At 36.8% G+C, this 27,656-nt stretch overlaps 2 protein-coding genes across 12 annotated transcripts in view; one reads left to right on the top strand and one right to left on the bottom strand.

Annotated features, from left to right (window-relative positions):
* The window catches only part of LOC139151855 (trinucleotide repeat-containing gene 18 protein-like), a 75,120-nt gene extending 62,527 nt beyond the window's left edge, over positions 1 to 12,593 (top strand). For 7 of the 11 annotated variants that reach the window (XM_070724877.1, XM_070724875.1, XM_070724878.1 and 4 more), the window contains exons 18-32: positions 560 to 856; positions 1,222 to 1,431; positions 2,232 to 2,362; positions 2,694 to 2,900; positions 3,039 to 3,233; positions 3,462 to 3,615; positions 4,078 to 4,192; positions 4,661 to 4,736; positions 5,227 to 5,452; positions 5,894 to 6,106; positions 6,660 to 7,615; positions 8,449 to 8,590; positions 9,109 to 9,228; positions 10,122 to 10,286; positions 10,449 to 12,593. In XM_070724877.1, the coding sequence (XP_070580978.1) occupies positions 560 to 856; positions 1,222 to 1,431; positions 2,232 to 2,362; positions 2,694 to 2,900; positions 3,039 to 3,233; positions 3,462 to 3,615; positions 4,078 to 4,192; positions 4,661 to 4,736; positions 5,227 to 5,452; positions 5,894 to 6,106; positions 6,660 to 7,615; positions 8,449 to 8,590; positions 9,109 to 9,228; positions 10,122 to 10,129 (3,050 nt within the window). In that variant the 3' untranslated portion in view covers positions 10,130 to 10,286; positions 10,449 to 12,593. Of the gene's footprint in view, positions 1 to 559; positions 857 to 1,221; positions 1,432 to 2,231; positions 2,363 to 2,693; positions 2,901 to 3,038; positions 3,234 to 3,461; positions 3,616 to 4,077; positions 4,193 to 4,660; positions 4,737 to 5,226; positions 5,453 to 5,893; positions 6,107 to 6,659; positions 7,616 to 8,448; positions 8,591 to 9,108; positions 9,229 to 10,121; positions 10,287 to 10,448 lie in introns of those variants that run through there. The other 4 variants (XM_070724880.1, XM_070724885.1, XM_070724884.1 and 1 more) reach the window with 4 other exon arrangements.
* A 2,687-nt stretch (positions 12,594 to 15,280) lies between these two features.
* Positions 15,281 to 27,656, bottom strand: LOC139151854 (cilia- and flagella-associated protein 337-like). Its single transcript, XM_070724873.1, has 14 exons — positions 27,466 to 27,656; positions 26,002 to 26,193; positions 25,063 to 25,326; positions 24,725 to 24,889; positions 23,211 to 23,363; positions 21,794 to 21,978; positions 21,304 to 21,453; positions 20,696 to 20,832; positions 19,819 to 19,970; positions 19,406 to 19,623; positions 19,028 to 19,077; positions 17,945 to 18,381; positions 17,122 to 17,268; positions 15,281 to 16,855 (listed from the first exon to the last, which is right to left on the bottom strand). Exons 1-14 carry the CDS (start codon positions 27,472 to 27,474, stop codon positions 16,649 to 16,651), a joined length of 2,466 nt encoding a protein of 821 aa, XP_070580974.1. The 5' UTR covers positions 27,475 to 27,656; the 3' UTR covers positions 15,281 to 16,648.

The following is a 27,656-nucleotide window of genomic DNA, read 5'->3' as shown; positions in this document are numbered from 1 at the left end:
TAGAGTTGTGTTTGAGTAAGCCTAGTTAGAGCTTTGATGTCACCTTTGAGCTTTGTCCAATGTGGTACAATGACAACCTCTTCAGATTATCTTAAGTGTTGTTTCATTTATATCCTGTGGCTTCTTCCACGGTTTACATTTGAGGTTGATTTGAGGCGAGACTTCATATTTAGAAAACACATTGACACTACAGATATGATTAATTAATACTGGATCTGGTCATAAAAACCATTAGTGACTAAGTGAGCAAACATCTACATACAGCACCTGTAAAATGAATATAATAGTTGGAAAATGATGAATATTGCCATTGTTACACTGCCTATCGTGCATTAGTCATACATATTTTGTCTTTTGTCAATATTATTACATTTCCATTCCGAGCTCCAAATTCTAAGAATAGAACAAGCTGTAAGGTATTCAAATGTAAAGTCATACTGCAATCATGTTCATTACTCATTATCATTAAATTGTCATTATTAATCAGATTTTTTCTCCTCATTACCACTAACTGATGGTCAGTTGTGTCACTGATTTGATCTATTGTCTGCCATTCCAGCGATGTTGGATCTTGAATGTCGGGAATCATGGGTGTTAGAAAGCTTCAAGTCTCCGGAAACGCCTCAGAAGAAGAACAAGGAAAACAAGGAAAAGAAAAAGAGCAAGGACAAGGACAAGGACAAAGACAAAGTCAAGACGAACAAAGTGAAAAAGAAGATCACGGAAGATGATGCCGCGTACAAATCCAGACTTGAGAGATATGACGACATCATTGAAGGAGTGATTAATCGCTATAGCAACATGAACACAGAGGAAGATGAACCGTCAGTGATTACAGAAACTGAAAATGTCTACGGTAAGTTTGATTTGAAGTGGAAACCTTGTAGCATGTTTTAGTCTGTAGATCTGTTCATAGGCATGCACCTGACAGATTCAATGCAATTATTTTTTTGTGTACTTGTGTGCGTTTACCAATGTGTAAGAAATTTCGGGTAATAAAATTAAATGCAGGTAGTAGGGAAGTGCATTTCATTGCAGTTCTATTCTATTCTATTCACAAATGTGATATTCAACTTTCAGGGGTTGTCGTATCACACAATTTCTATAAGTAATAATAGTGTGAGTCATGTATTTTTCCACAGTTTGTTGTAACAGTGCTTAAATTAAGTTTTCTCTTTGTGTGCTGCTTGCATTACACGACATGTTTTACTTCCTTCGTAGATGAAAGTAACATAGAGCCAGAGCAGCCAGCGATAGAAAGCGGTCTGGGATTACTGGCTGCCGCTGCTGCCATACCCAAGACCAGCAACAAGAGGAAACGGCACAGCTCCGGTGTGGAATCTGAGGCCTCCATGTCTGACAATGAAGTGAAGAAGAGAAAGCCGGGCCGGCCAAAGAAAGGCAGCTCACCTAGCCGAGCCGAACATCAAGGTATGTATGAGTCAATTTGTACAGTATTTCATTTTATGAAGTGAACATGAATGCAGTGGGTGCATTTTGAACATGAACAGAAACACAAGTTGTTCAAAGTCAAATTGTTGTATTACATTATCTTCACCCTCAATATCATCATAATATAAATATTTATCTGCTGTCATTCATATCAACCTTCTGCAAATGATTGACCGGCAGAATTATTCAAAAAGTGTGTATTACTCTAAAGTATAGCCTGGCAACCGAGATAAGACACACTAAAGAATTTGGTTCAATATTGTTATGCAGTAATCTTTGGTGTCTTAGGGTGCTTTTTCATAACGGATAAACAGAAATATACCCCCTAAAATATTGTTGATTTGTAACATCGCCCAACGTTAACCCAGTGTTATTCGGCCTTTTCCCAGTGGAGAGAGATATTGTTGTATTTAAAGCTTTCATCCCCATATTCTTGTATTTAGGTCCATTTACCTTGTTTAACCCTTTCACCGCTATGGTTTTTCCCAAATGGTAAAGTTGGACCCCTGTACACAGGGAACTGGGGGTGAAGGGGTTAAAACAATGGAATGTACCAAAGTCAAGCAGTGAGACAGGGTTAATCCAAGTTTAGTGTGATTCTGCCGTGGTTATCTTCACATGTACTGATGTTACAGCCATCTACAACATTCCTTTTGATAAGAGTGTACGTTCATTCAGAAGATACCTTTGACTTTCAGTGGATTCCCTGCGGAACAAAACTCAATCACTTCAACGCTGATTAACACTCAAATCTGACTTTGTATCTCCCTTGTCTTTAGAATCTACTCCAAAGAAAGCCAAGAAACAAACCAGCAAATCTAAGTCTCCCAAAAGTTCACTGCCCGAAGCTAAGGAAGAGAAGCCCAAGAAAGCTAAGAAAAAGAAAATCAAAGAAGAACAGATTGCAAAGGTGAATTGATAAATGTATTCTCAAATTTCCATCAAGTAATTCCCTTTTCAGTATTTCAGCTTTTCACTTAAAGATCTCTCTTCCTCTTTCTTTGAAAGACTTTACTAATGCTTTGTGACGATTCCTTTCACTACAGTAATATTTTCAAAGGAAGTGTGCGCCAAAACATTTTACTTCAAATTCAGATTAGATTCATCTTTAAATTATGGAAGTAGGGTCAGTTTTTATCAAATAAAACATGTTGATGTGTCAGTTGATTTTACTTCAGAAGTGTGAATTTTTCCATTGTGGCTGAACGCACAGACTGACACAAAACATATTAATCTTTCAGGCACTGAAAGAATATGAAAATGAGAGGCCAGCATTTCTGGATGAGGATCAGTGGCAAAGACGTAGAAGTGAAAGAATCTTCCTGAGTGACACCAGTCCAGTGCCTTCCAGGGATGTGAGCCCAATCAGCAAAGCGCCTTCCTTGAAGACAGTGCCAGAGACGTTGCCGTGGAGAAGCAAGAAAGAAGAAGATGCGACTCCGCCCAAGGTAATGCTCTCCTGTGAGATTTCAGTGTGTTTGCATAAGTTTGTGGTCATATACCTGACCAGCATTCAGTACCAGTTTCCCAAACCAATAAAAAGGGAACAAGTAAGAAATTTCCTGTCATGATTTTTCCCCACACAGAAACCGAGAAAGATGTCCTCCAGCAGCAGTGCCAGCAAAGCAAGAACAATACCTGAAGTGCCAATGCCAGATGTTGAAGAAGGGTATGCTGTACCACCTAGTCCTACAAAGATGAAGAAGAAACCCCCTAAGCCCAGTGGGAAAGACACTGACAACTCAGAGACTAAAAAGAGTAAACCAAAGAGCAAGAAGCAGGTGAGAATACAATTATTTTTCCCTGTCACATGGAATAAGGGCCAGCATGTCATCAGATATCAAAGAACTATTCCAAGGGATAACAACTGTACGGATGAAAGAACTCCTCCCCTATTTTTTGTTATCCATACTCTGTAGGCTGCATTGCAAGTGACACGACAAATCATATAATTGTAGTAAATAAGAGATGATTCCGTTCCTTTATTTCACAATCTGTTTAATTTTCAGTCCTCAGACCAGAATGAGGTAGCCAAGACGCTGTCCATCAAGACAAAGACAACCAACAAAGAACAACAGGAGGGAGAAGCCGAGACGCAGGAGTGTTTCAGTGATAATGAGAATATACCATTGAGCTCATTGGTTGACAGACCTGTGACACCAGGTGAGAAAGAGGGAAATATGCAAATGAGTGTAGCATTGGTTTTGATCAACATAAACATTGGCTTCTGCCTCACACAAATATCCTTTCCAGAGTTAATATGCAAATATAAGACTTGGGAATGATACAAAGTCCTGTAGTTGCCTCTGTGCGTGTTTTTTCCATGAAGTGGGAATTCCCAAGCACCAAAACGTAACGGTATATGATCTATGTGACCCTGTTAGATTGAAAGTGATTTGAAATTCATGTAGTTATCTATCATCTGTAAATAGGACTGTCCATCTCCTGACAGTTCATAAAGTGAGGATTTCCATTTGGCAGTGACATCGGCGACCATAATCTCAATATTGATCCCAGTGTCATTAAAATGTACTGTGATGGCTGACAGGTGTGTAAATTGCAAAAATAAACGTAATGAAGAAGTGTGTTTGAGAATTGATCGGCTGTTGCATTTTTCACGCACAGAGCCCAGATCGTGTGTATTGCAACCTGACGAACTGATCGATGGCACCAGGGTCCTGATTCCAATCGATGGCCTCTTCTACACCGGTCATATCAACGCGATTCAGGCCCCAGATATGTAAGTCATTGTCAATATCATTATTTTTTCATCGGGTGTTGAAGAAACTCACCTGAGTACATGACAGCTGAAATGTAATCATGTTTGAACATGCGATATCCAATACTGTGCCTTGATATATGTATTAATGATGTATGAAGAATTAGAAGAATGTTAGAATTAGTTCTTTAATAATTCATGTTCATTTTGATGTCAAGAATTTACGCAATTAAAGAATGATTGAGAGAATGGTGAGACTTTGCTCAATGCAGAACATTTTCCATGTAAATTATCCAAAAGATAAAGTTAGCATTGATTTTTCCTCTCAAATCATTGTTGTGCATTTTGTGTTTATCTTGGTGAAGTTTCACTGTGGATAGGATATGTCCAATTGTTTTCTCTTGGATGTGCATGGTGTATTGACAATACCAACGTCATGGTAAATTTCACCAGTTTTTGTGACAAAACCACTACTTTTTGTTCTTGTAGTTATGGCATAGTAGTAGATGGTCAAAGAGGCAACAGACCCCATGTGTATTCTCAAGAACAAATACTGCAAGAGGCTGTAAGTGTAACTGCTGTGTTCTTCAAATTTGCTGTCTAAACGAATTTATGTGTGTTTATTTCTTCATTTCTCCTGCAATAAAATTGTTTCTGGTTTTATTTTGTAATATTGTAAAGAAAATAACATACAGCTCCAATAGAGACATTTAACCAGTTGTATTTGTTTTCACAATGTCCTGATATTGAAGATTTATGACTGTAACTTCTGTTTTAGTAAATAATACATAAACAGAATACAATATCAAGACTAATCTTATTATCTTTGCACTATGAGGGAGAAATTCATCAAATCAAGGATGAACTGTCCAGATGTTTATAATACTGTTCTAATCTATAGATATTATGCAAATTTCCAAATTTAAAAGACTTAACATATGGCATCAATTCTATAAATGTGAAATATTAGATGCATTATTGCAGTGTACAAAATAGAAAATGATTTAAGCACTTGGAAAGTTTTCATTTTGTAAGTTTTGATTAATTCTCCACAGATTCATGAAATAAAGCCTGGTTCTGCTAGATTCCTGTGTCAGGGAACCAGAGTGTGTGCATACTGGAGTCAGCAATACAGATGTTTGTATCCTGGCACTGTGTCCAAAGGCAGTCCCAATCCAAGCATTGATGACAAACTCATCAATGTGGAATTTGACGACGGAGATTCAGGAAGAATTCCACTCGATCACATCCGGCTGTTGTCCCCGGATTATCCTATAGTTGGTGAGTACATTACGTACATTTTAAATTTATTGCAAATCATTCTTGTCTTGTTTCCTTTGCAAGCTACAAAACATGCTTTTTTATTAGCTACCTCGTTGTCATTTTCTGAATGTATAGTTTTGGTTTCAAACTATTGTCATATGGAAAGTTGGTAACAAAAATTTGTTGTGAAAGTGGTTCTGAAATTTGTAAACTCGGACATTCTCATCAAGTCAAATGTGATGCATATTAAAAATAAACAAAGGTAGTTGTAGTTATAGTTTGTCCAATCAGTGTTTTAAGAAGTTAGTCATAAAAGTAGGTCATAAAAGTAGGTCAACTCACATACAAAGAAGTTACAACGTCCATAATTTGAAAAAATAGAAATAGCAAATTTGCAAATACTTTAGGTGTATCAAAGCGATACATATTTATGCATCGTTGTCTTCTCCTTTTAATCAGACATAGAACCCTCACCAATCATGCCGCAGCGTAAACGTCGCAGGCGCACCTCCGGTGAAATGAGCATCGACAGTGGTTTGAGGACGCCAAGTTTGTCTGAGACTCCGATGACCTTTGGAGAGGTCAATGAGAGTAGTAATGATGTCGCTGCCAGTAGAGAACAGAATAAAAAAGCTAAGAACAGAGGGAGGAAACCAAGCAAGATTAAGAAAGGTTAGGGAAAGAGGAAATTTCAAAATTGAATGAAAACAGTCTCTGACTTTGTAGCTTTCTGTATTGTACCTCAGGACATCCACCAACATGCTCTCACATTCAACCATGGCAGCAGTGTTGTTTTGTTTGTGTATGGAAGCAAACGATTTTTTCTCGATGTTATTCAGAAACCCTTGCAAGCCAAATAGCGTTAGCATGCTAGAAATAACATAAGCTGAATTGGAATGCAAAAATCTAATACTGTCAGCCTGATTTCATTGCTTTTTCAAGCAAAGATTGACTAAGGGTTAGACTGAAATGTGATTTAAACCTTTCACCCCATTTCCCTGTATACAGGTCCAACTTTACCATAGAAACAATGGATTTGGGACAAACCATTATGGTGAAAGGGTTAAACAATTAATAGACTGATGCATCAAAGCTGATGTGTGCTCTCTTGTACTCTGCATGAACCATAGTTGTTACTGTCAGTGTGGAACAGTTTGCATTGTCTATTCCGTCTGTGTGATATCATTGATTTATAATGAAATCATTTGATTTCTATTCATCTCAGATATTCATGAAGAGTTTGAGTTTACAGAAATGGACACAATATCAGAAACCATGGAAAACGATGTTTTCTTTCGAGAAAACGAATTCAAACCGTCAACTCCAGTGAAGTCACCGAGTAGTTCGGCGTCAACTGTGAATGCCAGCAGTGCCAACAACTCTAGTGAGGTTCCTGCAAAGCCGCACAAAACTCCCAGCAGTGCCAAGAAGGCGGAGAAGAAAAGCAAAAACAAGGACAAGGACCGAGGAAAAGACAAGCAGAAGGATAAAGACAAGGACAAAGACAAGGAAAAGACAGATGGCAAAGATGCAAAGAGGAAATCTGCAAAGGAGTCTAAGAAAGACAAAGAACAAAAAAAGGACAAGGAGCAGAAGGGATTGAAACGTCAAAACTCAAAAAGTCCGAGTAGAAGTGAAACGAGCGATTCCTTGGATAGTTCACACAGTTCTCAGAAGTCGACTAAGAAGAAAACAACAGCAAAATCTGAGGGACAGGATAAAGGCGAGGGAAAGTCCAAATCAAAACATTCTGATAAGAAGTCGAAAAAGTCCGATAAGTTGAAATCTGACTCGGAAGACGCGGAGGTTGGAAGTGTGAAAAAACACAAGAAACATAAGCACAGCAAGGATAAGGACAAAGAGAAAGACAGGGAATCCAAGATGAGCAAACCAGAGGATGATGCCGTCTTCAGCCCTCCACTGCCGTATGAACCACCGAAGAAAAAGGATTCCATCACCAGCATCAAAAGCGGCGACTTGAACATCGTTGATGAGCCGCCGCAGTCCAACCTGGATGACATTGACACACAGAGCTTCACTGACAGCATAGACAGTACTCCACTGGCCAGTACCCAGACGACCGACAACGAGGCGGAATTATCTGATGAAGACGACGACGACACCGCAACCAGTGATTCAACATCAGAGATCTCTAGTGAGCAATCTGTGGAACTGCGAAAGGCAAGTACAATCTACATTCAACATATCGACAGAATATCTGTAATATTTCAATATTTGTCTTTTGTTCATAAATCAGCATATCTGTCAAGTGACAATGAGGGTAATGCAACATTGTTTGTATCAGAAAAAACTTTGTATTACTCCATTGAGACTACGGTTGACAAGACATATCTACTATAGTAACTCTCATGAGTGTAATTAGAAGATTTGTTTTGACTGTGAATTTATTTTCCAACAAATACTACACTAAAAGAGAAAGACACTGCAAAATCAAGGGTGGTATAGCTCAATAGATATTAACGATATGAGCAAATTGATTTTGAATATCAGTTTTTCATATCTTGTCTACTCGGCTTTAGGATCCAGTTTCAATATTTAAAGAACCTAATTCAACCAAAGGCTGAGACATTTTGACTTTTTTGACCAAAGTGACGTCATGTCAGTAATAAAATTACATATCAACAGACTTTCTGTTCATCATCTCTTGATGGTTACATTTGTTGAAACACACTTCTGATGTTCATGATCCAGCTCATGCTGCTAGGCTAAAAAACTGCATTATTTCTTGGTTCTGTTCAATTTTCTTCTCATCCATTGCAACTAGCTTTCATCTTTATTTGTACTTATGCATGCTAATTTGATTTGAAGTATGTTTAGTTCAAATATTACGTCGAGACAACAAGATGTGCGATGTGAAAGACCTGGTATAATTTCTGCCAACAATACCTTACAAGTACCTTAAAGGGGTTATGTGCTTGACTTTGAGAATTACATGCAAATGTCATCTTCACAGACATACATGATAATCTGAACTGTTGACTCTGTCCTCATAGGGTTCCAGAACTGCGGCCGCTGCCCGGAAAGCAAGGAAGGCTCGACTCCCATCAGCCAGTAAGATAGCTGGTGAGTTGAGATATCATAGACCGTTTCAGAATCGGACAGCTCCCCAAAAGGATAAATCAAATTCTCCGTTGAGTAGGTGCACAATGTTTTTCTCAAAACGAGGTCATGTAATGGTACGGTTATTTTGTGATGGGAAGGAAATCAGGGATGTCTTGATAATGGTGGTACACTGTGATAGTCCATAACTTTGGGTCAAGTAAATCCGCAGGATAGGGGTTTCAGGGATATATATAAGGGAATGAGTTTTCTTCACCTTTGATTTTGGATTATCAAAGGTGATCTTCTAAATCCTATCACCCCTTTTCCTTGTGAAAAGGTCCATCTTGCCCTAGAAAACAATAGGGGTGGTACCAAAATTTGTTGGTGAAGGGGTAAAGTGTAATTTTTATGCAGTTCATTTAATTTTCTGTATTTTATTTGCAGTTGTTTGCTGCATGTTGAAAAAAAAATTGTAGTAGTGTGGGTTTTAGTGATCTAATCAGCACGTTTTGGATCAGGGATTTGAATAATGCACATTTGCATGAGATCGTGGCTTTTTTTTTTCTTTTCTGCACTTTTTTCACTGGTCAAGTGTGTGTTTGTTCTGACAGCATTCCTGCCAGCTCGTCAATTGTGGAGGTGGTGCGGCAAAGCGACGCAACGACGGGGCATGAAGGGAAAGCAAGAAAGTTTTCTACAAAGCCATATGCAGAGACAAAGAAGTGATCAGGGTGAGGCACATCTCAACAGTAACAAAAAAAAAACCTGTTGTGTAAAGCTTGTCCCTCGCACCGTCCCTCTGCCCTATCCTACCTCTCCAAAGGTCCATGACCTTTCATGACTCCGTCACCCCCTCTCAACCTGTTCTGAAGTGAAAAAATGGCTGCCACTCAAATGTTGTCATACTGTCACAAAGTGTGAATTAATTTTAAAACACTAACCAGCTAATTTGAAATTGTCTTCATCGTAAATTTGTTTTAAATTACCCGTTTATTGTTTCAATTTACACTTTGTGATTGTATACCATCATTTGAGCCTATCAAAACGTTTAACTGTAGACAATTTTAATTAGACAAATTTCAACATTTAAAAAAAAATTGATAAAGTGTGTGAAGCATACTAATTAAATACCTGACATTCACCCCCAAACCTGTTTGAATAGACTGAACCACACCATAGAATTGAATGAGGTTCTACCACACTATGGTGGGTGGGTTGAGAAGGTTTGGATACATTAATAGATAACCACTTAACCCTTTTCCTGCCAGACAGTATCACTTCCCCATCTGCCAAGTCAGTAAAAAGCAGTATTGAGCCAAAACCATATGCATTTTCACCCACTTGGCTTGGTATATTATAACAGCTTTAGTTTGTAAAAATCATGTTTACAGTATCTCTGTCTTCAGGGACCTTCAAATCTTCAAGTCTTTGTTAAAATGCACCATACGGGACATGTTTTGCTTCACTAGTTTTAACCAACTTGACCTGATGGTGAAATATGAACTTGGCAGGTAAAGGGTTAACAGCCTCTCCAACTTTCAAGTCCTAACCATCCACATCACAACATACCTGTAGCGTTTGTCTGTAATATATCACTGACTAGTAATGTCATAATTTTTTTCAGGTCAATGACTGTGCTGTATTTCTCTCAACTGGCCGGCCCCATCTTCCGTATGTTGGTAGGATTGAGAGCATGTGGGAGGCATGGGGTGGAAATATGGTTGTCAAAGTTAAATGGTTCTACCATCCGGAAGAAACAAAAGCCGGACGAAGACCTAATGATGGCAAGGTAATTATTGTTAACAATATAGCAACAACCAGATTTTATCCATGCCATGGCAGAATGATTTTATGGAAAGTTGTTCAATGTTCAAATATTCAATACCTGAGGAGAAAACTGCTAATAAAACGTTGTCCATTGAAAACTTTTCATTCTTCCCTTCACCTACAGATGGCGCTCTACCAGTCCCCACATGTTGATGAAAATGATGTACAGACAATATCACACAAGTGTGAGGTGCTGTCAGTGGACGAGTATCAGACCAGGCTAGAAAACCCGCCATCGGCAAAGGAGAAATCCAAACACAGTGTAGACAGTGATGATGTCTATTACTTAGCCGGCACCTACGATCCGGCAACCGGAATGCAGACAGAAGAAATATAGAATCCCTATTACCTTGAAAGACTATCATGTTTTTATGTGGAACATGCCTATTATGCACTTTGAAATGCATGATATCATTTGAGGAAATATCATGTGATATCGACTGTGTGATATCAAATGCTGTGACATCATGCATTACCATATAAGGATAACGATGTGATGTCATCTGTGTGATATCAAGTGCTATGATGTCATACCATGTAAGGATTAACTTTCCTACACCGCTCTTCATTGGACTTGATGTACAAAATCAAACTACAATCAACAGGGTACCCGCAATACCTTTTCTTGAACTTGATGATGAACTTCACCCAGCTGGGCAATTACAACACTATTTTTTTAAAAACTGCATTGATTTAAGTCGTTGGAGTACGGTAAAGCGTAAGCAGCACTCTGCTTGACTGTTTTCGTGCTGCAGGGTTTGTCAGAACTGAGATTATTTGCATAAAGTTTGAATACTCGCACAGTAGAGTTTTTCGTAAGCAGTAGATTTTTGTTTTAAATCGTGCACAAAATGTATTGAAACCAAACTCATTTGGAGAAGTTTTTTTGTGGAGTCACAAAAGATACGGCTTCTCTGCTGAAACAACAGTCCTTCCAATTGTATCTATGTATGTATTTAAGAAGAGAAATTGTAGTTAAAAATAGAAACTACTGTAAAACAAATTTCCCAGCCATAAAACAAATGCGCATGATGGGGGAGTTTGATGTAAATACATGTAAAATTGAGTTTGATTGCTGTAGCATATTACATACATGTTAGTTTATTCCATGATGGAAAATATTGAAAATATTCTAAAATGACGATGATCATGATGATGAACAACAATAATAATGATGATGTGTAAGCAAGCATTATGTTGCTTACACAGATTTACTTAAGTTACTTTGATACCGTGTAAACAATCAGTGACCTTACAGTGACCTACATTTTCCGAAAATTTATCACTGCCACTTTGTGTATATGAAAATACCGGTGCTTTAGTTTCCTTGAACAAACTCTCTAACCAGGTTTTTTAAATGTTTAGCTGTGCATTTTGAAATATACAACAAAACAATGGCTTTTACCTGTTTAATATTAGGTGGGCAACCTGTTCCGTCTCAACCACACAGAGTTCAAAGGTCGCAGAGTTCAAAGGTCGCACATCCACAATTTACAACAGACTGTGAATTTAGATTCCTTTATGAAATTTACTATAATTGGTTACCATGGTGAGAGGTTAGTCAGCTGGTTTATAGTGGTGCTTCATGTGGTGGAAAATTTGTGTGTGTGTACATCAGAATTACGTTTCTGTTCCCCAATTTCATGATGAGAGAAAAAATATAAAAAGGGGACAGACTTTTCTAATGTTTTTATATCGTTCCTTTTTTATCGTCTTGTATAATGAAAACGAGAAAAAAAAATACATTTTTTTCAGTCCATGTGGAAATATTTGATAAACAGGGACATTACATGGATATTTGTGTTGGAGATATAAGAAATTGTTTGATGTTTTTCTTATGTTAAGGAAAAGTACTCTTTTGTTTTGTTTTTGCTCATAAGCAAGTAAGACTATGAAAAATTGATTGAGAATCAATTGTTTATGTCAGCAAGTTTCGTTGCTCCTTTCTGTTCCCTCCCTCCTCTGTGTTTTATTGTGTGGTTTGTACAGTTTTGTGTAGAATTTTAAGTTTTATCCAAGCTACAATGCAATAAGAGGAAAGCATAGGCCAAAGGCTGTGTTTGGATTAAGATGCTTTATGGTTTTATCTTTAAAAAGAGATCCAAAGAAACAAAAAAAAGGCACAAAAAGGAAGGAAAAGTGTAAAGTTTTGGACGTAGGTTTATTTTGGTTTGTCTTGTACATATGCAGTTATGCCGTCGTAGCATGATTCATATTTCCCTGTAAAGTGTTCTATGACTCTGATTAAAAAAATGAAACAATTTTAAAATTTTGTACTTCTAGTGTTTTATTGGCACCTGGGTGCTTCATGTCAAAGCACCCATAGGTATCAATATTATCATCAAGGGTGTATGTATGTATGTCTGTCTGTCTGTCTTGATATTTGTGTGTGTGTCTGTCTGTGTATTAGGTGTATATATGTATGTCTGTGTGTGTATGTATGTGTGCAGGAAATTTGTTGCATGTTGAACTCAGAAATTCTGTACATGCACTGGTTTATTCCTTTTGTTGATCCTCCAAAATCACTGAGGATGATTATTTGAAAATAAGACCAATAATTTCATCAATATCAGCACTGCATCCTGGGTACTGAACATTTTGGCTTGGCTGAACAGCGCCCCCATTTCAAATATTCAACTCAAAATATTGTTTGCTACAAAGTGTTCTTACACAAAGTGATGTGTTCTTAGTAACACCTAAACTCTTTGCCAAATTATTGTCGATGATCATTTTAACATATATGTGAAATTTTGATTTTGATTAATTTGAGAATAGCATGCCATACCCGATGTATACTGAGTTCAGAAGGCTAATATGGCAAGCACAACTCGGTGTTCTTCAGCAATACATGATGCTCCAAAATCAATCAAAATCAATCAGAGTATTGAACATGATGCACACATTCAATTTATCCAACATCATTTGCAACCATGTCGTTTTAGGTCAGGGACTAGAACCAACTTTCAATAATATTTTCATAATTTTTTGTGAAATAAATCAAGTATATCATCTCCCTAAGTATAGAAATAGACAAACATACAGTGTACATATTTGCAACGTTATTGTTTACAAACAAATTAAGCTGTAAACAAAAAAACTGGACATCAGTGACATACAGGTTTTGTTAACACATTGAACATGGCAGTTTGACATGATTTTGGAAATAAGATATATTTTTAAAAACAATGAATATACATCAAAAGCACGGCTCACATATATGTGTACTTTAGATGAAATGAAGGCAACCTTGAAAGAACCTTTTCTTGACTCCTTTTGGCCTTACATTGTCTTTTTCACAATCTATGTTTGAACAAGGCAAGTTCAAGGACCCCCTCCACATTGCCTACACCTCCAAATTTTTAGACTAGGTTAGCAAACAAAATATCAACCAGGCGGATGCATCTCATACAAGGGAAACCTGGGCAACATTTTACAAGTGGTCTAGCCACAAACTGATGACGTCAAATCGCTGTACACAAAACACAGACACCTTGTAATTATGGCACTCTGTATTGTGTATGGCGATTACTGGTAAAATGCTGCCGCAACCTGCAGTGTATTGATTAGAAGATTTGTGGCACCTGTTTCATAGGATGTGTCTAACAAAGAAACACAAAAGTAATGGTCCAACCACCTGCATGTACCTGACTTGCATTTTGAAAATGCACTTTCTAATTTTCATGGCTCAGTCAAACATAGAAAGATTCACTCAAGTATTTCAGGTACTTTCTGAAAAACCTGAGTAGTTTACAGCCCGCTTTGTATGATGGACATAACATTTATCATATTTAATACTTCAAAAGTAAACCAGTTTACTTTTACTGAAAGAGTCAATACTTCTCTTTGGTATTTGGTGAAATGGAGAAATGTCTATCTGCCTTGTAGAAGCAGTGTTTCCCTTGAAATTTAAAATGTCTAAACAATTTGCCTGGAAGAGATCAAACCAGAACTAACACTGGCCAATTGGTTTGTACCAATTACATACATAATTGGCAATCTCTGCCGTCATTCCTGGTTGATATACATGTAAATTAGAACTGTCTCAGCGTCTACTGAGTGAAGACACTGGGATGGTGAGGTGCACACGTTGTACACATTTGCTGATTAAATGCATTTGTATGACTTAAAAGGTGATGTACAATTGTTAATATCATTTACATCATTAATGTGCCAAATTTGAAACAAAACTGTCCGCTTTACTTATAAATACGATGCAGCTACATCAGCAATATTGTGAAATTTGTCGTCTCCAATTTGGCTGATTTACACGCAGATCTCCCTCACCAAATACATTTTACAAACACATCTTGCCAAATGCATTGTTTTGTATATAACTATCTTGTAAGCCGACCGCGGAAACACTGAGAAGATACACGGAGCAATTTTTTCCAACAGAGACAGGCATATATTTTTGTGTAATTGTCGGTTCTGTGTGACATAACCCCATTTCAAGAGGTGAGATAACAGCATCTGCACGTTAACTATTGATCGTATTGTGTACCTACTTAAATCAGTATCCACAAATCATGAAAATTTGATTGTGATTCTGATGCTGATGTTTGTTACCTCTCTTGAATGGAAAATGAAGCTATGGAATTTTGCTGCTGGATGGTGTAGATGTGGAATTAAAAAGTGGAAGCTAATCTATTGAGGGCGCTGTTCTGTGAATCTTCACTTCGGCATGCATTGCACTGTACATGAACAGAAAACTCATCAGTAAATCCATTACTATGAAATGTCGAAAACACTTTCTTCTCATCTTTAACGACGTTTTTCTGTCTGAAATTTTGTCACAGAGAGACAAACATTTAAATTTAATGAACATGCTCCCTCTCAAACACAAATGATACACATTCAGACAAACACACGGCTGACACACTGACAAGCAGATCTCATAAAGCACCTGAGTGCCAAAAATTACTGTATATGCAGACTTTAATAGTGACATCATTAGAATGACAGTAAAAATCATTTTATTCAAATTCTTCAAAGAGAAAACTGTAAATCATGTGTAATTACAAAATATTTGACTTGAAATCTCTATCAGTGGAAATGAAACTTGATGATTCTATATATTTTACAATATTAAATGAGGTTCTGGTGTGTATGTACAAATTGGTAGCTGTAACTGCCAAAAAAACAGACGCTATTATCTTACATATGTACATTTCAAGTCATTATTAACAAAATTTACAAATAGTTGTCATTTATACAAATATTTACATATTATCTAACCTGGACATGACAATGTTGTGATATCAATGTTATTGCAGAGTTCTCTGAGACTCAATTGGTAAAATGCTGTGATTGTCATTTGAAGTTCAAAGCTCCTTCATTTGCATGATTGCTTTCTGGTATTGTTATGCAAATGCACCAAACTGTGATAGAAGAGAAAGTGGTATCTAGATAACCAAGAGGAATGGTTTTGTAATCTCATTTGTCTTGCTGTCTCAAAAACAACGATAAATTTACCAACTGCTGCCCATTTCTGTCGGACCAGTGATGAAATATGATTTGGGGAGAGAAATAGCATTCTAATTGAATTTAAAATTTTGGATCCAGTATCTTCATTGAGAAAAGACAGCCTGGTTTATACTTCCAGCAGTGACCACTGAGAATGTAATCTGAACACTGGAGGAAAAAACTCCTTGTTTTTGTAAATTGTGTGAATTTTTCAATATTAATGTTTTTGTTTTACAGCAAATTATATGGATTCAATAAAATCATTGCCAAGCACTTCAAATGAGACAAGAAAGTAATGGTCTGTGTGCCAGTGTTTCCCATGATGCATCATGGTCTTGCAAGTCCATCTATCATCTGATGCAAAATTGAGTGCAAAGGTCATTTGATGACATCACACTCCTGACAATTCTCTTACATGTATAACGATAAAAAACCCCACAAACATCAACAGAAATATTAAAAATTATTTTAAGGCAAAAAAAAAGCTGTGTTGTATAACTTTTTACAGTTTTCATGAAAGAATGTGTGTATGTTGTTGCTGCAACAACATTTGCACAAGGTTTAACTGTCCATTCCTATGTGTAATCATAACCATATCTGTCCATGATTCCAGATTGTTATTCAAATATTGACCTTTTCTGATGAATAATTCATGCAGCAAACACTTTTTGTAATGTAATTATCATCACTTTCATCAGCATTGCATATACATGATTGCCCTTTTCACTGAATTTTGTAACATCTTCATCATTCCTAATTTCTGTATTATGACCTTTGACCCTTAACGTCTCACGATATCCTCACAAAGTTACAGTCATGCAGCTTCATCACTTTGCTGGCCAAAAACGTCTAATGTATCTGCTACCTTGATCCGGCCACAGTCGACTGGGAGTTGATTGCAGGGAGAACTGAATAGGAGGAGTCCTTTTTGGTTTCTGGATTTTGTTCCGTTGGTGGAGGCGATAGAGACATCTCCTTCAGTTCGGCTTCACTTGTCACTGTCAAGCCACGGTTAACCATCCTGGGAGTCATCGGTAAATTGTAGGGTAGGTGTATTTCCTCTGTTGCCTAGGCAACAAGAGCAAAACATTACATCAATTTTAAAAACAGATTTGACAACATCATGCTATTACAAATCTAACTCTAAAAGTTATTGGTGATATAACACATGTCACCATTTTTATCACAAAGACATTATCAAAAAGAACTAATTTTTTTTCCAATAAGGAATAAGGACAAGTTAACACAACATTTTGAAATTTCTCATTCTGTTACTCCTCCAAAAACACTCATTTTCATTTCATTCAGTAATGAAATTTATGTCTGTTACTTACAGGAGTAGCTAAAGCTTGAAACGGTGAACAAAGTTTACCAAATCTGGCTGTCAGTGTCATGTCAACATCACCAAATCTGTGCCTTCTTTCCTGTCTGCTGTATGCCCGCCTTGCGATGTTTTCTTCAACTTTGTGTCCAAGTAACGTCTAGAAAATGCAGATTTTATACAGAAGTTTATTATCAGTTCACTAACACTAAAGAGAAAACAATGTGGATTTGGCATATGCAAACTTCGCTATGCAAATTCATTATTTCTTTTGTTCCTTCTGCAAATTTGAAATTTAAAGGAGTGTCTTTAAAGGGTTCAGTAAGCCATTTCATTTTATTGACATTCATTTCTATGGCTATCAGATAACCTATTATACACACAATGGATCCATTAGCAAAAACTTTCACCAAATAAGAAAACACTAATACCTCAACATCTAAAATTATATTTTACTCTATCACAATCGGACTTCTAGTGGTAATGACTCATAGCTAATTTATTATTTTTATTAATATTAATTAACCAGTGGATTAATTAAGTAGTCTATTTCTGAAGACATTAGCACAAAGACCAATAACTGACTTTGACAAATAAATCATAAGGGCTGATAAAAGGGCAATAAAAGACACTAAGTCATTAGTCACTGAGTCAATAAACCAAGACACCCTTAGTGAACTTTTTCATATTCAAACTCTTTCAAGTTTCCTTCATGGTTAATTCAATAGACTGAAGTTCTTTAACTTGCATAGGCTGAAGATAACAGCTTTCTACTACCACACACTGACATCGGTCCTACATGGCAAATTTGCAGTCTCAAATGACTCATAACTTACTTTCATTTGTAAAGCTCTCCTAGATTGGCCAAAGTTCGCAAAGGTAACAGATCTCTTGGCTCTGAAAGCGCTATCCAGATTCGAAGCCCCCGGATGTTCGTCCAGTTTTCCTGACGATCCCCTGCTGTCAAGCCCGTTGGTCATCGTTGGAGCTGACTGCATTTGGACACGTTTGATGTCCGCACTCCGTAGTCTGGGTTTATCCTGTGTCGGTGACGTACAAGGCGACTGAATAGTTCCTATGCCATCATTCATTTTGGTAACTGGATAAATGCTTGGTAACGGTGCCAGTTCATCCACAGGGGAAGGGCTGTCCCTTGGTGATGGTATCAGCGAGTCCCTATCATCAAGTTTGTCAGACATATTGTCATTATCTTCATTTCCAGAGTTTGTCTCCTTTTCACTGCTGTCCTCACCATTTTCAATGATTTTTGGCACTGTGTAAATTTAGCAATGGAAAATAAAAATATTGTAATAAATGTTGAAAGTTATTTGAATTTTACAGAAATTTGAGAGGAAAATCAAGATATCATTGTGTGTGATGTATCTTGTTGAGTTATACCATTACTTGGCATGACTGAAGAGTACTGGGTACACAGTCTATACAATTGTACAAATCACCATGATCTTATGGGGGCAAGTTGTTTCATAAAGATAAGGAGGCCCCCTAAGAAGGCTGATTATTTTCGTAATGAAGACTGGGCCCAATGCTCTTCATTTGTGCCAAATTCACAAACAGCCAGTCAACTTTACAACTCAACATAAGTCTAGGGGGTCCAGTCACTTCATAAAGCTATAGGAGATCCCTAAGAACACTAAATTGTTTTCATATTGAAGATTGGAGCCACTCCTTCAGGTGTATCCATCACTCTATCAATAACATGACAGAAGTCTTGTAACTGTAACATAGACACCAAACTCTAAGCATAATTTTTTTAATTTTCCATTACTCTTTAAGTTTCGCAAATAAAAAGAATTCCAAGATGGTAAGTATCTGACAGTTATGTGAAAAACAAAATGTTCACCACATTTGTGGCTGCCTTCATGTATGGAACTTTTACAAGCAGAGCAAACTTCACTCACCTTTAGACTTGTCTTCCTTCTTCTTGGATTTAGGTAAAGCCCATGGTGTCCTGTAGGCATAAAAACAAACAAAAAGATTTCAGTACAATTATTACACGCCTTCCTTCTTTAAGGACATTTTTCTGATAATACAAGACTTGGTCATGGCAAAGTCAATTCCTCATGTAGTTTTAATCAGGGACAGAACAGACAGATGAGTAATCATGTCTGTTTACACTAACAATACCCCAAAATAAAAATAGAAAAAGAATATTTCAGGAGCATTTTGTGTAGCTTGCCAGTTGGTAACACCCTTTAAAGAATGGGAAATCAAATGTTCTTACAGTTTCAAGCCAATATGTGGCTTTGACAAGAACTGAAACAAAAAACTTTCCATACTTTGGATGTCGCCATGTTGCGGGATTCTTCAGGACCCACTTGTCTGTCTGTCCAAAAGTGCCCACAAAGTGACCTTTGAGGGTCCACAGTCTGGCCGTTTGGTCAGTGGATGCAGAGAGTATGAAGGACTGGTCATCATAGACAACAAAGTCAACGCTGACCAATGCTGAGTCATGCGCTCTCCATGAACATACCAATGGTGGCTTCTCCAATTGTCTCTGCAAGACAAAAAGTTTGTTGAACTCTCAGCGAAGCTTTTGGATCTCAGATGAGTTATTCAACACACTACTTTTTATTAATGCAATTTACATACATCTCATGATCAATTTCCTAAATGAATAAAAACTGTCATGTCCACCAAAATCATTGAACCACGTCAGTTTCACTTGAAAACATCACAGAAACATACATACTTCTCTCCGTGGCTGTAAACAGTACTGTTCAATATTCCATATGTAAATGCAGCCCATAGTATCACCACTGATCAGTAGACTATTGTCTTTGTTTGTACACAATGCCAGCACAGATTCTTCCTCCTCTTTGCTTTCACTGGCATAGAAAAATCCTACAAGGATAAAAAAAACCCAGGATTTAGGTCAAATCAAATCAAATCAAATCATATTATATTATATCAAATAATGTCAGATATTATATACATGAAATTATGTAAAATTAGACTAAAACAGACCAAGTTATATGTCAGATCAAGTCAAATTAAATTATATGGAAATATGTTATGTAAGGTGAGACCATAACAAATCATGTTACGGAATGTCACGTTAAATCGAATTCAATCATGTTATATCACTTCCAGTCAAAGTATATCAATCATATTTATATCATGTCAGATCAAATGATACTACATTACATGATATCACACTGGGTCAAATCATGTAACAATTAATGGTTATCTTTACATTCTGATACAAAGGGATCATACAATTTTACCAAGTTGACATTATCAAATTAAGATAACATTAGCAGCAACAGCCAAGATTCAGAACATGGAAAATAAAATGGTTTGACCCTGTTTGTGATGCTGCGTGGTTGAGCCGTATTATTTCCATGGTGTCATTTCACTAGTGAAAATGGAACTGAGAATGGGGAAAGATTACATGGCATGAAGACCCACTACACCAATTTATGTGTCCTCACATCTGATGGAAAGCTGTTTTGCATGCGAGATAATCTATGTCATGAAAACAAACTCAGGAACACTTGAAATTCAAGCTCCCAGAGTGACACAAAATATGATTATGATATTTTTCACAAGTCACATTGATACTTTACCCATGTCGTGCTGTTTTCCGTAGACACTCCAGAAATGCAGAAACCCTGCCTCACTGGACAGAAGTACTGCAGCCTCTGTTTGGCCCTGGCTGATTCTCTGTTGTAGAAACAACAACTTATCCACTGGAGCGGTAAATCTGCAACAAATACGCAACAAAATGAGTTAGACAGTGTTTGGGACATTGATACTCATCACCTTCAAAAAAGCAGTGAAAATTTAAGCCTTTGCTGAAAGACTAAATACAAGTTGTTTTTCTGTCCTGTCGGTTGTGACAAGAAAATAGAATGTAGAATGAGTGGGGACAGTTTCTTTCATCATTGATATCCTTTGCTTTCTAACTTATTTTAAAGTAGCAATGATGTAAAAGTTGGAGCATATTGCCTACATGGTTTTGAAGAAATCCATGGATGAAAACAGAAACGCCGTATGGATTGCTGAAAAACTGATCAGTTTCATTTGGTTGAACTCAATAATCCTGTTTGCGATTTATTAATTACACACAAATTATTAATAAAGGTGTTACAATTACAGCTGAACAAACTGCCTTTCTGGAGGTTCCACAGGTTTCTGACAGGGATGTCCTACACTAAGTTCAAACACTGCTTACCCTTTTGGTGTTTTATGACTCCATCTGTGTCTAGAGTTGGGTCTTGAATTCCGCCCTGAGTTCTTCCTTGAAGGCATGCTGCCATCTGAACTGGCTGTTGGTGGTCTGCTGTCTCCGAAGTATGACAAGGCTTGTTTCAGTTTCCGTGTTCTGAAATGGCAAAGAATGTAATCCATTTCAGTGAGAAGAATTGAAATCCACATAGGACTTCCATGAAAGCGAACAATATAAAAGTTATGGTTACTTCATACTCTTACACTTGCATCTGATATTTTCATTGGTTGCTGTGAAGTAATTATTCAAAAAAGGAACCTTTTGTGGTTTTTTTACGCAAAGCTCTACTACTATTTGGCAAGTGTACAGATGATGGATGTTTAAACTATTTTCTGTGTTCCAGCATAAATTGTATTCTTTGTCTTCATCAATCAAACATGTGGCCAAGTGGGAGACAGCACTGTGGGACTTGGACTAAAACAAGATCTCAACTTACACTTTACTTGGCTGACCTTTACGCAGCCTCCTAAACATCTTTTCAGTTTCAACACTCCAGACGATGACTTCTCCGTCAAAGCTTGCCGTTGCCAGGAGATTAGGAGGACAGTAGTCAACTGAGAGGATGTCGTCCTTGTGAATCTGCCCTCCCCTCCAGGAACTATCAGCATGGATGAAGGCATTCTGCATTGAGAACATATCGTCAAAACAAAACAGAAGATTTCATGTTATTCATTATGAGGGCGCTTTTCATTTTACTGATTGCGGTTTTTCATGGAGACAGAACACATACTTCATTGATTGCACAAGCATGAATTACATTAGAGTTACTGTCATCATAGAATATATTCTGTCTTTTTCAAAGAGTTATGAGTAGGATGTGCCTTTGGTACAGCTCATGAAGTTATTTTATACTTTCAACTGACTGATTTTATAAAGATGTGTTAAGCTTACTATATATGACATAAAATATCAGTCTGTGTCTTCACAGTGCACAGAGTCAGAGGAAAGCAGTGAATATGAGGCAGTGTGGGAGTATGGATGTGAAATGATCATATTCAAACCAAACTGCAAGACATTAGAGTTGCTGCTTTAAGGTAGAATGCGCCTCGGGGAGAGATATTTGGATTCTCAAATTGTTATACTCCTTTTCTGGTCTTCCATTTGTGGGACTCACTTTGAAGGTCTTGCACTAAGTGAGTTTCCACCGTCTTAGTTTTGTGAAAATCAAAAATGTAAGTTTTTCCACATAGAGTTAACACAGGAATTGCAGCCATTTTGAATTTCAAATGTCAGCAAATTATTAGGTAATTTGGTTTTGCCAGTACCAAAGTTGCTCAGTGACCACTGATTTTTATTCTTGATTTGCTGAGAGTATGGTTATAAGATTCCTCAGAGAAAGTTTGAGAAAAAGTTTATGAGTCTTTCAGTTTGAGAAAAAGTTTATAAGTCTTTCAGTTTTAAGGCGCGTACTACCTATCACCTTTCCATGATCAGCTGTGTCACAAAATATAAATATATAAATATGAGTCATGTTTACAGAAAGAAAAAAATTCCAAATGGTGGGAACATATAGATTCAAAGGAAAGACTTGTTCTATTTCGTCAGTTAAGTGGCTCAGAACACTGAAACATGTTCAAAGTGGTCAACAAATGATTACACCCAATCTCCTTACAGAAGAATAGACCGATCAAAGCAATGTCATAATTTATTCTGGTATCTACCAGTAAATGTACATTGATGAACCTCAGTGTGTGATGCAGGCAAGTTTGATTTGGCAAACTTCTCCAGCAGGATCAACGTAATTTGTCCTTCATCGTTGATTATGAAAAGAAAATTCTATGCAGTGGAAAAAAATACACAAAAGACCCAGTAACTTTGTCCCTATAAACAGACTCTATTATATTGTGACTTACATCACTATCGCTGTCATCATACATTGTGATCTGTCTGCTCCATCCCACAGCTAGAATACGATGTCTCTCTCTGAACGATACAATACCGGTGACTTCCGCTTCAGATACGGCTTCACACTGGTGTATGTTGTGTCCGTTCTGAAAATTCCAAACCTATACACAGAGTGAAAATACCAAAGTGGTTCATTGTTAATCAGCAGCAGTATATCTATTATTGATCTAGTTTAATATTTGAAGGTTTCAAAAATTTAAAATAAATTAGGAAAGACTGTCCTCAGAAATCAGATTAATCCTTCTATGTTAACCCTTTGAGTGCCAAAGTCAATTTATGTCACCTTTACAAAATATACCCAGTCAATTTTTTCATATTTTTGCCAAAATTTTGATAAAAAACTGTATCCAATGGAATGTGATATCCATTTGGTCCAAAATTATCAAAAAATTACAGAAAAATTCATAAAAAGTTGGTAAAATTTTGCACTAAAATTTTTTTGGAGAAAAAATTACAGCGCTCGAAGGGTTAACATTTTAATTTTAAAGTTTTAACACATGTTTAGCCAAAGACATTGATAAGTGGATGTTTTTTGCTTCCATTTGGGTTGAATGATATCAAATACTTAGTATTATTAAAATCTTATTTTTAAAGTACCTTCTAAGACACAAATTAAAGCTAGAGGTACTTGTTGATGGTGAGTCATGTCATTTTCTGGGGTTTGTTTCCTATGTAATGTCATGGTAAAGGTTTATCCTTTCAAAATTTTACATTATGAGAGTTGCTTTATCAAACCATGAAATTATTGCAAACTTCTTAAACTTTCCAAAGTCCAAAACATACCGCAATTATTCGGTGTCGCTCAAATTTGATCAGAATTGGTATATACCAGCATGGGTACCAAAGATCAACAATAAATGTTGTTTCTATCTGTTCAGTGCAGGAAAGTTCTACGCTGATATTATGACAATGATTTCTGCACAGTACAACCAGAAAAACAACAAGAAATATTTAAACCAGAATAAAAAAGAATGACAAAAGTAAATAAGGTCTGAGACTTTAGGTACTGGAGGTCAACTTTAGCAAAATGCATAGCAGAAACAGTTAGTCCCTCTTAGTTGGACCATAGACAGTCTTCCCCCTCTACTGTCTATGGTTTGATCTGGTCTGTTAATATGTAGCAGTTTATAAACAATGACAGGAAATGACTCAAGCCTGTTTCAGACACTGGCCATCACTCCTGCACATTTGCAGGATTTCGCTTTTTCTTACCTCATTTGCACATTTTCACACTGACACGTTCATTTGAACAAATTCACATCTCAACCCCTGCATCTACCTGTACACCAAATACTGAGATGGTAGCTTTGGCGGTATGGGAGCCTTTGTGTGTGACGGACATACATCCGCACATACATAACCACAAATATACAGACATACAGATGCCACCGACTCATCATAAAAGCTCTTTTTGGTATTTATATACAAAACCAAATACGAGCTAATAAAAATGATCACTTACTTTTATAGATCCATTCCTAGCGCCTGATATGAGTTTTCTTAGACTTGAATCAAATGCCATACATGTGATTTCTTCATCTCCGTGGGCATTGGATAATACGTGGTTTTTGCTTCCTGTCTCAATATCCCACACTGCTATTGAGGAGTCATCAGCTCCAGTTACGACCTGCAAGTTGTCATGGTTACGAAATTGAATGACCTTTGACCTTATTTTGACAAATGTGCCGGGAATGGACATATTCTCTGTTATCTTGACATCAATAAATTTGTTGTGCTCTGATTGGTTGAAAACAGCCAATTCATTCATAATGAACCAATCACAATCTCTGTATTACCAACCTGTTTGAAATGTGAGTTGTACATGGCAGCACAGAGTTGGGTAGAGTGAGTTGTAGCCTGTTTGGTCTTCTTGGGTGCAGTTTTCCCCAGTTTAAGACTTGCAATATAGTCTCCACAGCAGACCACAAGACTGTTGATGGGTTGGCCTTGCAAATACACAGAGAAAGGACCAAATTCCGGCATCCTTGCATTCTGTACACATGGGAATTTCATAATCACAGTTTGCAAGCAAGTATGCTCTTTTATGTCCCAAACTTTGACAATCTGTAAGAAATCAACAGGGGAACACCATGACAGATAAACATACACTAAACAGCCACACTACACTTCTCACATACCATACCTCTTTTTGATAATTGTGTTTTTTTTAATTTCCCAGCAGCAAAGTGAAATCAAACAAAATTCATTAAATAAACAGTTAAACTACCAGTATCCTCTATCTTGACAGAAATCACCTCAAAATTTAAAATGAAAATTAAAAAATAATAATACAGCAACAATTTTTTCAGTCATTTACAGCATTCACAGGCTTGCAATATTCTTTAATTCTGTGGTGATACCAATTTCTATTTTGCATTTTGATATAAAACACTGTCCAGGAAAAACTATAGAAAATCCTAGTTGTCCATGGCAAAGAGAGAATCTCTGTTATTCTAAACAGACCTAATATAGTCCCCCACAAGTTACAACTCAACAATTTATACATTTAAAGAAATGAGCAATGGTATCTTTTTCTTGAACAAGTTTGTCTAATCAGTGGAAGTACATATTCTGAATAACTTTTTATCATCAAAACAGAGTTTGTTGAAAAAATTCATTAAAGTTCTAGAAATAACATTACTTCCTTTTTTTGAAATGTTATGCTAGCTGTTTTCCTCAAATCTTTAATCAGCAAATCTTTTGCTATCAGCAACTTCATCTCCATTATCATCAACTTACAGCTTCCTTGCAGTAACTGAACACCATTTCCAGGTCTTCATGGATGCAGACGTCAACCACAGCAACCTGATGACCTCGGAGTAAAGCCACTGGCTTTTCCGTCACGTACGGATTCCAAAGACGGACATAGTGATCCACATTGCCGGTTGCAATGATGTTCAGTTGTTTGTTGAAGTCAAAACATTCAACGCCCTGCAAGACACACACAAATATTGGACATTACTGTGACTCTCCATACAAATATTGGACGTTACAGTGACTCTCCATACAAATATTGACGTTACAGTGACTCTCTCCATACTCTGTCAGTTTCTAAAATTTTCAAGGGGAATTTACGTTTTGTGTTATGTTTACATCTATCAGTTTATCATCCGATTTCATGGTTATGATGAAGTCACACTTACTGTTGAATTTTTTCCCTATATTTTTGTGAAATAAATAAACAATAAACGAATAAACTTTGTGACATCTTTTCGATGTGTTATAACAACACCAGTGATAAAAATTTAACTTTGTAATTATGAGTATATTGTGGAAATTGATTAAAAAGTAATGCATGGAGCAATAGGAAGATCCAGTAAATTCCGTGTTTTGAAGATTAACTTTTCATCACTACACTAATGTAACTGAGTTACAGAGTATAGTGACTTCAGAAACTAGTGAGTACACAGCACAACATTATGAAGTGTTTCATGCCCATCCTTTTTAACCCTTTCACCACAATGGTTTGAACCAATCCAATTATTTTCTACGGTAAAGTTGGACCTCTAGACAGGGAAATGGGGTGGAAGGGTTAAGGACCCCCAATAGTTTCAACTAGCATGATAACAAACCATTAGAAACCACAGTTTCAAAATAGTCAGTAAATATTGCGTTCTGGGGGTTGTGCTGAGAAACTGTTTCTTTATCTTGATCTACCTTCGTCAAGGTACACACTGACCATAGGCATTAAAACGACCAAATAAATATGCCATTTAAGAATTGTGTTCTGAAAATAACATTGCTACTCATACTCCATTTACAATCATTTCTGCAGAGGCAATAAAGAGATGACGTGTGAATTTTAAAGGAAAATATCAGTACTTTTTTGACTTTTTCACAATTTACACACCTAACTTTTGGACACAAAATGATGAAATGTTTGCTCATAGTCTTTTTTAAAAGGAAACAATGATAACATGAAAAGACGGTTGATAAAGTTGATTAATGGTAGTACACACCTAAAAATTGGTAAACCAAAATTTTGCTCAAATTTTCCATGAGGATATCCCTTTTGAAAGTGAGAATAAAAATCAAAATCAAAATCGATTTCCAGAAAAATAAGCTGGTCAGGTGTAACTTTTATTATTCCATAAGTTTTAAAATGAACCCCCACAAGTGATAGTTCAAAAGAATTTGTGAAAGTTTTGGAGTCTGAATATCTGTTCCTGAGGTGCACTCTACCTAGGTTCGAGAAATACATACCTTGCTCATTTAAAAGTGTAAGTTCTTCTTTTTTCCTTGCACGTCTTGCATGACCAGTGATGTGGTACTGCGCCACTTGACGATAGAATGAAATCATTGTCAGGCAAATATTTCACTTTCCTTACCATTTCAGCACTGTGGATGTTACTGAGAACTACGTGTTTGAGATGTTTGCTGTGGTGATGTAGATC

The sequence above is a fragment of the Ptychodera flava genome, chromosome 15 (genome assembly GCF_041260155.1).
Source record: "Ptychodera flava strain L36383 chromosome 15, AS_Pfla_20210202, whole genome shotgun sequence".
Taxonomy (NCBI): domain Eukaryota; kingdom Metazoa; phylum Hemichordata; class Enteropneusta; family Ptychoderidae; genus Ptychodera; species Ptychodera flava.
This window is presented reverse-complemented; position numbering and strand designations above follow the sequence as displayed.